Raw genomic sequence first — 16952 nt, forward strand, 5'->3', positions numbered from 1 at the left:
CTCACAAGGCTTTGGTTGGCCTGAGGCTATAGTAGAAGACACTTGCTCAAGATGCCACGCAGTGGGACTGAACCCGGAACCATGCGGTTGGTTAGCAAGCTACTACCACACAGCCACTCCTGCGCCTATGTGTAAGAAAAAAATGCATCTTTAGTGCTTATATTAATCTGTCAAATGTAATGCTTATTCACGTTATTTTGAATTATTCAGGTTCAAGAGGGGTGTCCACAATATTTGCTTGTAACAGTAAATTTTTTACATACAGATTTGAAATTTTTCCAGTGGGTGCTTTATATACCACTGGTTTATATTTATGTAATTTTAGCTGATATTACTACGTAAATTTGACTTTCATGCGCAGGTAATTTTAATTAACAGGTGTAAAAGCAATAACATTGAAATTCTTAATGCATCTTACTTGTTTGATTTGTTTCTAAAATTATCTCAGATGGCATCCGGCAAGAATTTTGCCACTTTTCACGATGAACTTAATTAAATATAGGTATAATCAGTACAAGATTTTATTCTTTCGGTAAACATTTCGTACCTATGTGTGGAATAATTTCTTTCCACAGTTTTTTCAGGTGCATTCAACGTATCTGACTTCCAAACATGTCGCAAGTCACTTTTTTCCGGAAAAGGTGGGAGGGGTGGCGAAGATCTCAAAGTTTCCCACCAAGTGAGTTTTGTTTCGCGGGTCTTTTTTATTTTTCAGGTTATTTTGCATGCTTTCAACGAATATGACATCGAAATCACGCGTAAACGGCTCCTTTTTCCAAGAAAGGAAAGGTTTGGCTGCAATTTCTAGCATGCCCTGCTACCACGTAACAGCTGTTTGCGTTCATACTAAAATATTTACCAAAGTTTTCCTTCCATTTATTTTTTCCACTTTATGGAATCAATATTTTTTCTGTTGACATCCACCTCAGCGAGGTCCTGGATCAAGTGGAAGCACATCAATCACTCTTCCCTCATGACAGGACAAAGAAACTTTCCGCTCTCTTTGCAAGCAACAAGCGGGTGGATTTGGTTTCAAAGCAAGGCAGGGCCAAACGAGTTATTTATAATAATAAGTGGCATTATATTGGGGTTGAAAGAATGACGCGTACAATATTAAATGTGCTATGAAAATCTGAAAATAATAGAAACTTTTAAATGTTCACCGGTTTTTATAAAATTTTTGCGTTAACGGACTTAACAGAAGCTAAATGTAACGGAAGTTAATTAGTCCAATAACGATTTTCAAAGTTACCTTTAAATTTAAGTCGTTGACGAAAATGTTAACTTCGTTAATTAACGATTAACAGATTAACAGACTTACGCCCGGCTCTATATATTCAGTACCGTTTTCTGTACCCATCCCTCCATCTCAGTGTCTTTCAAACATATCACCCCACCTCCCACTCCTAACACATATTCCATCCTTATATTCTTATATCTTCCTATCCTTCTTCTACTCCTCTCCCAACCTCCTCATAATATCTTGGCCACCATCTAACATTCCTTTTTCATTTTCTTTTCCGCTTTCTTTCTTTCTTTCTTCTTTCTCCGCCGATTCCTTTTGACTATTCGCCTCATTTTAACATACATGTCCATTCTCTTCTCTCTATCTACTGAATACTACCACTATGTTCTCAAAATTTCACTCACGCCACATGACCCCTTTGAATGAACAGCACATGGAATCTACGTCTCCACACTTTCCAAATATGAACTCCTATCGGAATTTACATACCACGATCAAGAAGCCTTTCTACCATTTCTACGCACTACTTTCCTTGGATAATGAACTGAACTATAACATCCTACATATATTTTTATTTTTACTCTCTTACTTCCCTTTATACTTCTTATTTCTATCCTTTTTCAAAATAACTCCTGATATTGAACTCTATTATTTCCCCCTATTTACCTCTTTCACATTGTCTCTGATGAAGAGATATCCCTAAAATCCCAGAAACAGCTGTAAGATTAACTTTCTCTTTATAAATGTCCTGAAAATTCCACACAGTCTTGGCTTTGTTGTCTCATTTAATTTAACACTCACACACGCACACACACATGCACACAAACACAAACATTCACACACACACACACACATACACACACACACACGCGCACACACTAAGCTTGTAGTGACAGTGATTTTGGGGCCTAATTGATAGCGATGAGGCTTTCCTAAATTTATCAAGAGTGTGACCATCACACCCATGAGAAATTTCCAAGCTATCGTTCATCGTGGGATGAGAACATGGATCTCAATGTATTTAAAATAAAGAGAATTAATAAATCGCAAATATAAATGCTATCATACGATCCCATCGATGCATCGAACAATTCATCTGTATCGAATTTTTTAACCCATGTTCAACTCTCACTAAATAGAAGTGTTTCCTCGAATGCTTGATAAAGTCTAGGACTATATGGTCTATATCAACATACGTTATTGCAAACTCAGTCACCTTATCAAGCAACGATCTCGATATAGATATTATGCAGGTCTCTCAGGGGTTTTGAAAGGATATTGTAAAGCTGTGGGCTTTTGAAATTCAAGCAGATGCAGTATATGGTCCTGTATCTTGATGACAATGTTGGGATCTTCGGTATCATGCAGTGGCACCCCTTCTTGCTGAGGGCTTATGTCCCCCAGAAGACCATCATGGTTTCCTGTTCCCTCATTCCGAAAATTCGGAGAATCCATTCGGCCAACAATCTCCATGTTTTGTTGTTCTTCTTACTTCAGTTCTTTTGCATTGCTGTGCAGACAAATGGGTCTTGCTTCCATACCTGTTACACAAAGTCGTCTACCTTGAATGCAGAGCTATAAGGTTTTCTTAGCACTTTGTACATTTCACAGCTCTGAAATTGTTTTGTGGTTTTGCTGGATCATAATGAGTTGAATTTCTACAGCGATGGAACTTGACCACATACCGCAGAATGTCATATCTGCACTAACTACCTGCGCTTATTGTACCGCGAATGTGACACAATTTGAGCAGATTATCAGATCAGATGTGACATTTCACCGATAACCCTGACACTGAATCTTTCTACTCTTGTGTTTCTCCAGCTTATAGGCAGGTGCGTCGCTTTGTATTTGGTTTTGTACTATCACCCCTTCTTCTGTTTTAAAAATGAATATTAGCTCACATGAAATATATGCCAAGGCTACCTCCAAATCATAGTTGAATAGGACAAGAAAATCAACTATATTTTTGGTAAGAGATACATTGCTTTCTACCTCACTGACATGGATTTGCGGAAGGCTTGCCACAGTTCGGTGAACAAAATACTAGAAGGCTTTCAATCTTTCAACAAAATGTTCTATACTAAAAGTTTCCTCTTCAAAAGAACACAAGCAAAAGACATGTTTTACTTATTCGTGTTTACATCCTAAGTGCATGTATTTGTTGCTGTTGACAAAAATTCTAATCGGTGGAGTCAACATATCTGTTTTCTTTTAGTTCGTGTCTACAATTACTACTTTGCGCTTCAATTAATTCAGCATTCTGAAGGGTTTCTATTCTGTATGTGCAATGTATTGTTTTGTACATTTTCAGTTTTGTTTTTGGAGACATGGTGTAAAATTTTCAAGACTATTTTCCTTTTACTCTTTTCTGTCAGTAGCGCGAGAAAAAAGAAATCTTGTTAAAAATAAACAAAAACCTTATTTCTTTTCTTTTGAAAGTCCAAACATTAGGAATTTATCTCAATGCGAGTATTTTGGGGTAAAAACTCTATTTCAAGTGTTAAAATAATTTTTTCTTTTTCTAAAAAAACGCTTACATACGTCGCATTGTATAATAAAAACATTAATTCATCCCTTCTCGGCTCCCTTTTTTTCTGAGAAGATCATGGGGTTAAAGTCCCCACGCACCTTCTCCATAAGGTCTTATCAGAAGCAATCGTCATTAGACTTAGCGGCTGGATCCCCAAGCGTGATCAACTGAAAGTATGGATATTATACAACCATCTCGCTCTCGGCCTACCCCAAGCCTCCTGCTGTTGGCTCGGCTTGAAGAATCCGTCATACAAATCTTTCCTGCAACATTCTAATCACATGTCCGTAGAACCGAGCCTGTGACTTCTCAGTGTGGAACACGAGTAACTCGATCTGGAGAGGTTTCCTGATCTCGAGGCTATGCACCCTGTCGAGTAACGTTACTCCAGAGATCCCCAGGAGGAGTCCCATTTCGACCACTTGTATTCGTGATCGTATTCATTAGATCATTACACGACATTCATGACCTGGACAACGGTAATGGTTACTAACATGGGCAGACTGAAAAAAAATTGTTTGTGGAAATAGAATGTGGTTTATATATTCGACCCTAGCACATAGTTGTCGAGGACAGAATACAAATATCATGAACCGTTTGTGGAAATCAACTACACAGGAGACACGAATATTTCAAAGAGTAAGTGAATAATTATGGACAACTACTTTAAAGACAACTTCTTTACTCTGTTTCGTATTTATACGTGGTATCATTGATGTATTTTGTTATATTACTAATTGTTTAAGGTAAATTTTAATGACATCATTCCAAGAGAGAGAGAGAGAGAGAGGAGAGAGATGCGCAGGTAGCTACACAGTCAGATACATATATGCAAGCATACATGCATACATACGTACACGCATGCATGCATGCATGCATACATACATACATACATACATACATACATACATACATACATATATATATATGTATATATATATATATATATATATATATATATATATATATATATATATATATATATATATATATATATATATATATATATATATATATATATATATATGTATGTATGTATGTACGTATGTACGCACAAATGATACAAGGATGGGATGCCGAATGCACATTTGCTGAGGCACAAGAAGTCGAAGCCAAGAAGCCGAACGGATATAATGTCGAGCAGACAAGATGCCAAAAAGACACAAAAATTAAAATTTAACCTCGTTAAATATTAAGTCCCAAATTGATAAATTGGTCATTAAACTATGTAGGTAGGAATGTTTTGTTTGTTTTTTTTGTATTCGTTCGGCTTCATGTCCGTTCGGTACTGTGTCCGTTCGGCTTTATGCCCTTTCGGCATTGTGTCCGTTCAGCCTTACGTCCCTTCGGCATTGTGCCCGTTCGGCTTTATGTTTGTTCGACATTGTATCCGTTCGGCTTCTTGGTTTCGGCTTTTTGTCCTTCGGCAAAATTGCATTCGCCATCCTGCCCGCACATGAGTACGAACACAGACCAATGCATATAGATATAGCTCGTTGAATTCCTCTTGATCACATATTACAGAGGAAGATGTACATTGCCAAGCTAATAAACATAGATACACTACAGAGAGATAGATTTTGAAGCAGTACCTCTGCGAGTCATTAATGTTTTTATTATCAGAATTTCATAAAAAATAGTATCGACAACTTACTTATGTTCTATTCCCAAGAAAGGCGATGGACCGCAGAGCAATAATGCGCTAGCAAGTAAAATATTTGACACAATGAGCAGACTTTTCGAATCTGACTGAAAGGAAAATAAACATATTAATTAACTATTCAATATTCTGAAATATATTAATATATCAAGATTATACATGGTCTAGCTGTGGTACAATTCTTAGGTATAGGTATTCAAGCAACTGACTTTTGGATCGTTAACAACCATCAATTTTGGCATAACGTTCGCCAATCCTCCTGGGTTATCTAGCTAATTACAATCCTTATTTTAAAGGAACTTATATTCAATAATTACATATGTAACCGAAACATTACTAGCCATTCCTTTCATGACACCACACCTTCCTTGAGTAACTCAAACCTTACACCTCTTACATCAATCTCTTCTGTGAAGTAACGAAATGGAAGTAGTTAATACCTTACACCATCTCCTAAACTAACCATCTCTGTAGGATTGAAATAGAAAGTGCAAGTGCAAGAGAGGTTACAGTTTGGTTGCCTTCTGTATCCCTGCCTATAACATTTCCCCCATATGTAAAGTGATGTCAATGTATGTCAGATGGTCTTGGTGTCACTAAGGAACGTTTTCAAGTTGAAAATCCTAGTCATATTTACCTCAAATCACACCCAATTTTTTAAAAATAAATGTTATATCGAACAACGTAATTCATGATCTACAGAAAGTCGGGACGGTCATGATTGAAGCACTTTTCCCCATAGACCAGTTCGGTCAAGACTGATCTGGTGTTAAGCAGCAACAACAAATCTCAACAAGACCCACTTTGTCTTTAGTTCTTTCAGAATCCATAAATAAAATATCATTCTATTAGTGATATCGCTTTTTTCCTCGCACTTTCTGTCTGTGGTTCTCCTTTCTGGAAAGAATCATCTGTGATCAGACATGGAGAATATTGACTTCACCAAGACTAAAATTGCTAAAGATATCCGGTGTGCCACAACGACACCCCTACAACTCCATCAAGAGGGCTCAAGGTGAAGCATAATCTTCCTATCTTAACTATGTACAACAAAGCAGACTGCATAAGCTAACGTTCAGTGCTTTGTTATGGACAGCACGTAACACTGTCCAGTGCTGATACATTAGGGCTAGGGCAGCATATATCTGTGCTAAAAGCCCTTCTATAGACCCATTTTATAGATATATGAATTACACTAGGGTATCCTGAATGTCATGTCTAGGGAGACAGTCATAGCATGACACTGACAAAATATGAACCAGTGACTTATAGTAGCCCCGACCGACCTACTTAACTTTCAAGAAGTATCTTCAAGTTTTAAGTATATCTAGAAGTTTTAAGTGTATCCAAGTTTTAAGTATATCCAGAAGTAAATCTTGAAACATCAATGGAACAAAGGAATACTCACTACTTTATACGCTATCCGGACGTTCAATAAGGATGCGAAGCTATAATTGATACAGAGCAGGCAGTACATCGCTCCTATCTCCGTCTGAGAGAAAGAAAACTTAAAAAGACAAAAAAGAATTCGCTTCGTTAGTCTGACGTTTAATATTTTCAAATGGAAAAACGTTTGTTACCTTTATTGACTTAGCTCAACCTTTGACAGACACCTTTCCCTCAACCTATTTCTGGACAGGTACTAATAGTAATTTAAGCACTAGATGTATTCCCATTTTGCTGCAATACTTTGCTCCGTAGAACAACTAAAACTTTCACACAAGAATATTAGCTTATTGTAAAAGAGACAGGATGTTTTGTGACATTTATTTAGATCTACTTTTCCCTTTGAAAGTTGTGTCTTGACGATATTGACTTTATTTTTCATTTGGAAAGTAATTCAAGGAACCAATACGATCGCCAGTACGAGTCCGTCGAATGATGTGACCTTTTGCTTATGTAAAAAAGTCCTTCTTTATGATTTGCAAAATACATCTAAATTTTCTTTTTCGTTCATCATAAAAAAGAATTAGATACGTTTTTGGAAATGATGCATTTTTCTGAAACGTACAAAAGCTTATTATTGGGGTTCGATGTAATCGACTTCCCTGCTTCCCCGAAATTGCTGGCTTTGTACCAAAATTGGAAACTATTATTATTTTTATTAACCTGCGACGGAACGGCGTCCCGTCCAGGTGGGGAACCTATACGCCAAGGAAACCGGGACACCGGCCCTGATGAGCCAGGCATGGTTCGAGAAGGAACAAACAATTATTATTATTATTATTATTATTATTGTTGTTGTTAAAGCAGCGAACTAGCAGAAACGTTAGCACGCCGGGCGAAATGCGTAGCCGTATTTCGTCTGCCGTTACGTTCTGAGTTCAAATTCCACCGAGGTCGACTTTGCCTTTCATCCTTTCGGGGTCGATAAATTAAGTACCAGTTACGCACTGGGGTCGACATAATCGACTTAATCCGTTGTCTGTCCTTGTTTGTCCTCTCTATGTTTAGCCCCTTGTGGGTAGTAAAGAAATAGGTACTTCACCCGTCGCTACTTTTTGAGTTCGAATTTCGTTGAGGTCGACTCTGCCTTTTATCCCTTTGGGGTCGATAACTTAAATACCAGTGAAACACTGGAGTCGACATAATCGAGTATTTCCCGTCTCCTGCCAAGTTTCAGGCCTTGTGCCTATAGTAGAAAGCAGTATTATTATTATTATTATTATTATTATTATTATTAATATTATTATTATTCTATGTTTCACTTTTGCTTTACATTTGCACAAGCTGGCTCCAAGTCTCACCTCAAGAGACAACGAGTTGGAAGTTCATGTTGGTGTTATGCCTAGGGTGCCATATATTTGGTTTTGTACTTAATGTTGTTTTAGTGAATGCCTAAAAAACCATACGAAAATTATGTTTGTTTTAAAACTTGAGATTACAAAGAAGGTATTTTGCGTAGGATATGAGCAGTTCCCATGAGCACTATCTTTTGAATTTCTGCCATTTTGGGGTTTCCTGGTATCTGAGTTAGGTAGCAATCAGCCCCTTTGGCTATCATTCCCAGGGCACCTATGACAACAGGTATTGTTTTAGTCTTCAGGTTCCACATTTTGCTGATTTCTATTTCCAGATCTTTATATTTGCTCAGTTTCTGGTAGGTCTTGACAGATATGTTTATATCGATTTTATTATTATTATTATTATTATTATTATTATTATTATTATTATTATTATTGAGTGAAAGAGCAGTTCATGCCATCAAAGTGACACTGGGGTAAAATATACGAAGCCCAATATACCCATCATGACTACCCGTCTGATAAGGGTACACCAGGCACATGCATCACAACCATATGTGCGCGACATGGTGATCTCATATCAAGATAAACAGCACATGACCTTGCAAGTGGGTCCCAGTTGGAAATTTCTTCAGGTTGAGTAGCCCATCCCGTTCAAAAGGTCCCTGAATAAGGGTTGTTTAAGGATGTTGAAAGAACCACCCATGTTTCCAGAGGTGAACTATTCAAACCCCAAAGAATCCCTCTCAACACATGGCTATGATGCTCCCCCACTACTTCTGCTCGTAATCAGAGATGCACATATCGTCAGCCACTAAGGGACATGCTCAACTGGTTAAGGTCAAATAACTGACAAGCAAATCTGTGGTATTGAGCAGAATATTTGCTGTAGCCCATCTTTTATACCAAGACAAAACAATGTACATGATAACACTTCCAATCAGTTAAGATCAGAAACCATGAGAGCCACTGCCTGGTACTGCATCAGGGCAATATTATTATTATTATTATTATTATTATTATTATTATTATTATTATTATTATTATTATTATTATTATTATTATCATTATTATTGTTATTATTATTATCATTATTATTATCATCATTATTATTATCATCATTATTATTATTATTATTATTATTATTATTATTATTATTATCATTATTATTATTATTATTATTATTATTATTATTATTATTATTAAGGCGGTGAACTGGCAGAATCGTTAGGACGCCGGGCAAAATACTTAGCGGCATTTCGGCTGTCCCGACGTTCTAAGTTCAAATTCCGCCGAGGACGACTTTGCCTTTCATCCTTTCAGGGTCATTAAAATAAGTACCAGTTGAGCGCTGGGTTCGATGTATTCAACTTACCCCTCCCCAAAAATTTTAGCCCTTGTGCCTATAGTAGAAAGGATTATTATTATTATTATTATTATTATTATTATTATTATTATTATTATTATTATTATTATTATTATTATTAAGGCGGCGAGCTGGCAGAATCGTTAGCGCGCTGACGGTATTTCGCCTGTCACTACGTTCTGAGTACAAATTCAGCCGAGGTTGACTTTGCCCTTCATCTTTTCGGGGTCATTAAAATAAACACCAGTGAAACACTGGGGGCGATGTAATCTACTAGTCTCCTCCCCACAAATTTCAGGCCTTGTGCCTTTTGTAGAAAGGGTTATTATTATTGGGTTGGTACATAATAATTGCGACTTTTTTCAACAAATTTTATTCAACAAGAGCAATAACAATAAGTAACAAACCATCTTTAAATGATTATTCCAGAGCATATTCACCATCTACTTCAATTACTGCCTCCCATTTGCTTGGCAGACGGTCAGACCGTTATTTAAAGATGTTTTTGTTAAATATTGTTATTGTTTTTGTTGAATGAAATTTGTTGAAAAAAAAGCCGCAATAATTATGCACAAGCCCAATATCCTTAAGGCGGTGAGCTGGCAGAATCGTTAGCACGCTGGATGAAATGCTTTGTGGTATTTTGCCTGTCGCTACGTTTTGAGTACAAATTCCGCCGGGGTGAACGTTTCCTTTCACCCTTTCGGTGTTGATAAAATAAGTACTAAATGAGCACTGGGTCGATGTAATTAATATATAGTCCTCCTGTGAACTTGCGGACCTTGTGCTAAAAGCTGAAATAATTATTACTATTATCAAGACGGCGTGCCGGCAAAATATTTAGCACGCTTGTCTAAATATATACTTTCTTTTTATTCAACCTAAATTTGCAGTGTGTGTATTTCGTTCTTACATTGTCACCAAACTCTTTCGGCCCTTGTGGCCATTAAAAGAAATTTTTATTATTGAATTGGCGGAATCGTTAAAGTGTTTGACAAAAGTATTTAACTACAGCTTTTTAAGTTGAATGTTCAAATCTCGCCGAGATCAGTTTTGCCTTCACCCATCTGATTTCGAAGTACCGATCAAGTGATGGGGGTCAATTAACCCCTCTTTAAAAAATTTCTGGCTATATCGGCAGTGCATTGACAGATCTTTTCAGTGTAGAATAAAATACTTTACGGTTTTTGTTCTAATACTGTTCTGAGTTCAAATCCTGGGATCGATGAAATAAAGTACTCGTCAAGAATAGGGGTCAATGACATCGGCTTAATCCTTCTCTCAAAATTGCTAACCTTATATCAAAATTAGAAAATATTAAAATGGCGGCGAGCTGGTAGAATCGTTAATCACCGGAAAAATGCTTTGCGACATTTGTTCCGACTCTTTACGTTATGAACTCGTATCCCATTGAAGTGAACTTTACCTTTCATTCTTACAGGATAAATAAAAGTAGGTCAAGTACTACGTCGATAGTTGTTGGTTTTATGCCTATATCAGAAATCATTACTAAGGTGGTGTACAGGCTGAATCATTAGTGCGTCGGACTAAATGCTTAGCGGTATTTCTTCCGGCCCTTTACGTTCTGAGTTTAAATACCGCCAAGGTCAACTTTGACTTTCTTCCTTTCGGAGCCGATAAACTATAATACCAGTGAAGTACTGGATCGATGTAATCGACTAACTCCACCCTCCCCACACACTAATTTTTTTACTGTGTGCCAAAATTTAAAACAATTATAATTACTATAAAAAATAGCTTCAAGTTTTGCCACAAGGGCAGCAATTTTGTGGGATAGGACTAGTCGATTACATCGACCCCAGTGTTTCACTGGTACATAATTTATCAACCCCTAAATGATGAAAGGTAAAGTCAATCTCGACGGAATTTGAACGCAAAACGTAGTGGCAGATGAAATACCGCTAAGCATTTCGCCGGGCGTGCTAACGATTTTGCTAGCTCGCCGCCTTATATTATTGTAAATAATACTTACATCAAGGCGGCGAGCTGGCAGAAACGTTAGCACGCCCGGCGAAATGCTTTGCGGTATTTCGTCTGCCGCTACGTTTTGAGTTCAAACTCCGCCGAGGTCGACTTTGCCTTTCATCTTTTCGGGCTCGATTAAATAAGTACCAGTTACGCACTGGGGTCGATATAATCGACTTAATCCGTTTGTCTGTCCTTGTTTGTCCTCTCTGTGTTTAGCCACTTGTGGGTAGTAAAGAAATAGGTATTTCGTACGTCTGTTATTGAAAATTTATTGTTGGAGTGTGTTGGTAAGTTTCTATTAATTGTTATATTTCTTGTGCTTATTGTTGAAAAAATTGTAGTATAGTTTTCTTTCGAAAGCTATCTGTGGTTTTCTCCTGTGAGGGTAAACATTAATTGCCGGCAAGATGCCGAAAAGTTTGTCTTCTTCGTCGGGTGATGAATCATCGATTGAGCGAGAAGTAAAGAAAATAGAAAGTTTAATTTTTTGATAACGTTTCTGATGTGTCGGAAAGCGAATTCCTGGCATTACTAAAAGTTACGAACACCAAAAGGAAGACAGAAGAAAGGATCATCCAAAATGAAGAAAGGAAAAGTTTTGCGTCAGCAGCTGGTAGTGGAACGCGACAGCTGTCAACTGACAAAAAAGAATTACTAAAATACAAAGATATGATAACAGAACGAGATGGAGTAGTAAAATTGGAAATACCAGAAGAAGAATTTACGGAGGAAAAAAAGAAAATTATTATTTTTAAGACATTCTGCTTAAAAGCTCGTAAAATTGATAAGATATGTGAGCAAAAAAATGAAAAATATCTAAAACCCATCTGGCAGGACATTACATATCTAGCCAGAGGGAAGAAGTTTGGAACCATCGTGGTGAGATTCAAGAACGCAGAAACGTCACAAAAATACTCGGTAAAATCTTTAGAGTCGGAAGACACAATGTTAATCCCAATTTACATGGGAATGAGAACATCAAAAGTGAGAATACCAAGAATTCCACCCGGAGTAAACCCTATGTGCTCGATGGCGGCAGTCCTAGCAAACAGGGAAGATAATATGAACCTCCTGCAGGCTACCGTCACAGAGAATACCTATTGGACTGGTCAAACACTTACCTCATACTGCAGGCTGACCAAAAGATTTTAGAACAGCTCCCAGAAATCGTGGAAGTAGAAGAGGAAGTTCTAAATATTTTTGTTGATGGCCAACTGGGTCACATTAAAAAATATTATAAAGAAGGTGTAGAAGAATCAGACGGCGAGGAGGAAGAAAGAGAGAGGGAGAAACAGAAGAAAAAATAAACAACAAAAGGAAAATGGAAGGCTCTGTCTGCTGTCAAAAGCCTTTAAAGGGAGGTTTAGGGATGCCTTTTATAATGATGCGCAGACATGCGTTGAGGTTGAGGCACCTCTGGATTCTCCTGGATAGTGAACGGATGTGGTCTCCGCTGGCCAGACAAATGTTCCTGAGTTCAAAAGTTTTTGCGAACAGGAAGCCTGGTGTTCTCGTAGATCGAGGTCGAGTGAGTGGCATAAAGACTGCCGTAAGGCCCTCTTGCTAATCCGGCGCTCGGGCAACGCGAACGGTGGGGGTTCCACACGGATTTTATATAGTGGGTTGCTAGAGTCTGAATGCGACGATGGCCTGGGGGCGACTCTAGGTCTCGGGTTTATTCAACTGGACAACCTGTTTCACCGTACATTCGGGTTTAGAACGTTGGACAACTTCCAAAAGTCCTTAACCTGGCAATGCTACAGAGGTGCCTTGCCCGTTTGGGATAAGCTCACAAGACACGGTAAGCGTCAGTCGCCGACCTGTCCAAGATGCGGGGGACAGGGAAACCGTCCCTCACGCTATTGTTCAGTGTCCGGAGATAACTGAAATGTGGGCTCATGCTGAACACCTGATGTCTGGCGAAGAAAGAGTACAGCTGTCGACTGAGTTAATTATAAAAATTGACTCACCGAGAGTTTTAACGAAGCGAAAGAGGCAGTATGGAAGACTAGGATAAAAGGAATTAGGACAGACAACTTTATCTCTGGCCACAATTTACGATCATTTTTTTTCTTTTCATTTGAAAAGGAAACTCTGGCTGGTGAAGAGATGTCTGTCGGAGTGTACATTCGAAAAGACATGGAAGCATGTTGCACGAGTATTGTGCGTGCAAGGAACCATGTGAATAGACGAAAAAAAAAGAAAAAAAAAGGGACAAGCGGTAGATCGGGGCTTGTGGGATCGGAGCGTGGCCTGATCATCGCTTCATTTGTATTGTCTTTGTATTGTTAATTCCATTCGATTTTTTTAATATTCTATTTCAATTTTTATAGTCACATTATATGTAAAATCATACCGTTTTACTGATCCCATCAATTGTTCTGTCCATTTCTATGTTTGGCCCCCGGTGGGCAATAAAAAAATTGGTATTTCATCTGCCATTACGTTCTTAGTTCAAATTCCGCCTAGGTTAACTTTGACTTTCATCCTTTCGAGGTCTATAAATTAAATACCAGTCGCGTACTGGAGTCGATCTAATCGACTAGCCCTCTTACACGAAGAATAATACTTACATCTTTAAGATGAAACCAAAGGAAAGCTTCTTGAAATGTGAATGGTAGTGTAAGAACTACAAGAAGAAGAACGTTGTTGAAGATCTCCCAAGAATAAGTGAATCCTGACACTGAAGACATTCTTTCTGCTTTCTTATCTAAAGAGGAAGAAAAAAATATTATTAATAATTTGTTCAAGGAAGTGGGTGTGCAAAACTTTTAGTATCGGACGAGATATTTTGCTGTATTTCTTCCGGTTCTTTACTATCTTGCCGGCACTAACTTACATTTTCATCACTTCAGTAGTTTGACACAATGCAATATCAATCAAGTACTGGAGTGTATTTGATCGACTAACCCTTGACCGAAAATCTTTGGCTTTGTGCCTATATAAGACACTTAATGAAATACTTAGTTTCAGGTGCATGGAAAGTGCATTATAAGCAGAAACAGGCGCAGTTTTCGGCCCTCTCCTTGTTGAAATGTTGTGTAATCATTCATGGACTTCATTGATTGATGTGTGAAACTTCCTGGAGCCTTTCATTAAAGCAGTGAAGGTGTCACACATGTGCAACAATGAAATATTGTGGTTTCCACAGCTTCAGGTACACAGAAGGTATTGTATAGGCAAGAGTAATTGTGATTCTCTAGTCTTCAGCATGGATGTTTCTCTTGTTGAAGTGCTCTATGGCTGAGATTATTGTCTTCATTGACCTCCAAAGTATGAACATGACAACTTTTGGTACCTGTGTAGCGATATTGATATCCTCACTGTTTGAGAGACACTTTAGGAATGATCTCGTTTCAGATTACAACCATCTTTGGCTAGTTTGACCCTGTTGTGTCCACTGATCTGATTGGTTGGCATCTAGCGCGGTCTGTCGACTTATTTCGCGCCAGTATGTAAGCCAACCAATCACGGCCTTCGGATAGGATGCTTCATTTGAGCCACTTTAATCCTTTAAATAGGCCAGCTTTCACTTTCAGCTTGAGACCTTTTAAGGTCTAGTCACTCAGCTATGTTCCAGTTCCAGCGACAGACGACCAGCCAGCCAACCATGCTACTGCTCCAGCTATGAAGACGCTATTATACACCAGCGACAGACAGAACGTTTTCCATCTCCGCCACCGTCATCTCCATCTCCGTCGATTGAACGCCGCACAGTCGTCCCTAACATAATAAGCCATATACATAATATAACATACAGTGCCCAAAAGAAATAAATGAAGGACGACAAGCCGTTCTACTGTTTGAGAGAGAAGAAGACTTTATTTATACAGTGTACAAAATGGCACCAGCTCATACGTCACTTTTTATCCCTAACATTTTGGACGACGCTTATTTCCCTACTACCCTATTTTACAGATCTGGTCACTTAGGATTTTTATCTCCAAAATTTAAAATTCATTGTGAACGGTTGCCGATTTCAGTTATTAAAAACCATCGAAAAATATTCACTACAAGAACTTCACACCACCTCTAAAAATGCATTGCAAAACTGGAACTATTTTGTAGGAGACAAGTTTCATTGAATTGTAAGTAAAATAGATTTATTTTCAAAAAAGTTTACGTTTTATTTTTCGAATCACTACATTAAATTATATCAAATTATAATGTATCTTGTTAAATTATATTACATTATAAAACACTTACTCGAGCTCCCTCTTAGAAGGTATATATCGCATGGTAAACAAATGGCAAGCAGTGCACCATATATCAGATACGGTAAATCGAATCCACCAAGCTGAAAAAGATTTAATACAATTATGGTTGACTCTGTTGTGGCGATTTAATATTGTTTATTGCTATTAGCTATGTATTGTTACCAAAAACTTGGTCCTTGGACTCCTCTATAACACGTTATATTCGAAAATATCTGATTTTTTTTTTTTTGCATATGCAGAGAAACAAATTCATGGGAACGGAACAGACTTTTGAAGTAGCGTAAGTAAATGCTTGGTTTTTGTAATATATTTTGTCGGCTCTGGAACGATGAGAAATGAATGTCGATTCATTCCAGTAATATAAACATAAATGGATGAATCTAAATGCCGTAAGATATCAATTTCGGTGCTCTGTCATTTCTGCCACTCTACATGCTTTAATAACATCCGTAAACTGACACCTGGATTTGATTTAGCAGTAACTAGGCATCCCCTACTACAGCCAGTCTGAAGTAACCATCACATTCTACTTTATGTTATTTTCTTCAATCTTGTCCTTTCATAGCCTATCTTTTATTTTATTTATAATATACATATTACGTATTATAGTATTTTATCATACCATCTCATATCCTATCCTATCCTATCTTATCTATCTTGCATTATCTGATCTTATTACAACTCTTCAATAAATATTCTTTGATTTACTATGGTCAGTTTCGTACTTAAAAAATTGTCTTGTGTCTAAAGGGGAGACCAAAATTAGTTTTTCAAGGTACAGACGAGATGGTCGAAGGTATAAGCATTGGGTTATCTTCCCATGTATCATATGTTCAAATTATAGAGTTTATGTGCCACCTAGAAATAGACAACACATAAACTATATAAATCTATAACAGACTCACATCTTCATCGTGAGAACTAGACACTAATTCACACCTGAACAGTTATAACATTATGTACAATTGTTGAGCGCCCAATCTTTGAGAAAAGCTAAAGAAAAATATTCTATTACAAATTTTCAGATAAGTTAGACTATAAGTTAGTCTGTGTGTCATCCCTTTGTTTCTTCTATTGTTTCTGCAACAGTCTAATCTATGAAACAAACTATTTTATACAAAATTCAATTTTCTCATGAACTGCATCAAACACACTAGTGTTTCGAAAGAGCACATTTCTAAACGACTTGCAATGTTT

General features: G+C 37.5%; 1 protein-coding gene across 1 annotated transcript in view; it reads right to left on the minus strand.

Moving 5' to 3' along the window:
• Positions 1-16952, minus strand: part of LOC115215875 (MFS-type transporter SLC18B1-like) — a 190282-nt gene that overhangs the window by 14500 nt on the left and 158830 nt on the right. Inside the window, exon 11 of the mRNA XM_036505822.1 lies at positions 5434-5528. Coding sequence (XP_036361715.1) covers positions 5434-5528 — 95 coding nt within the window. The remainder of the gene's footprint in view (positions 1-5433; positions 5529-16952) is intronic.

The sequence above is a fragment of the Octopus sinensis genome, linkage group LG9, assembly GCF_006345805.1.
Source record: "Octopus sinensis linkage group LG9, ASM634580v1, whole genome shotgun sequence".
Taxonomy (NCBI): domain Eukaryota; kingdom Metazoa; phylum Mollusca; class Cephalopoda; order Octopoda; family Octopodidae; genus Octopus; species Octopus sinensis.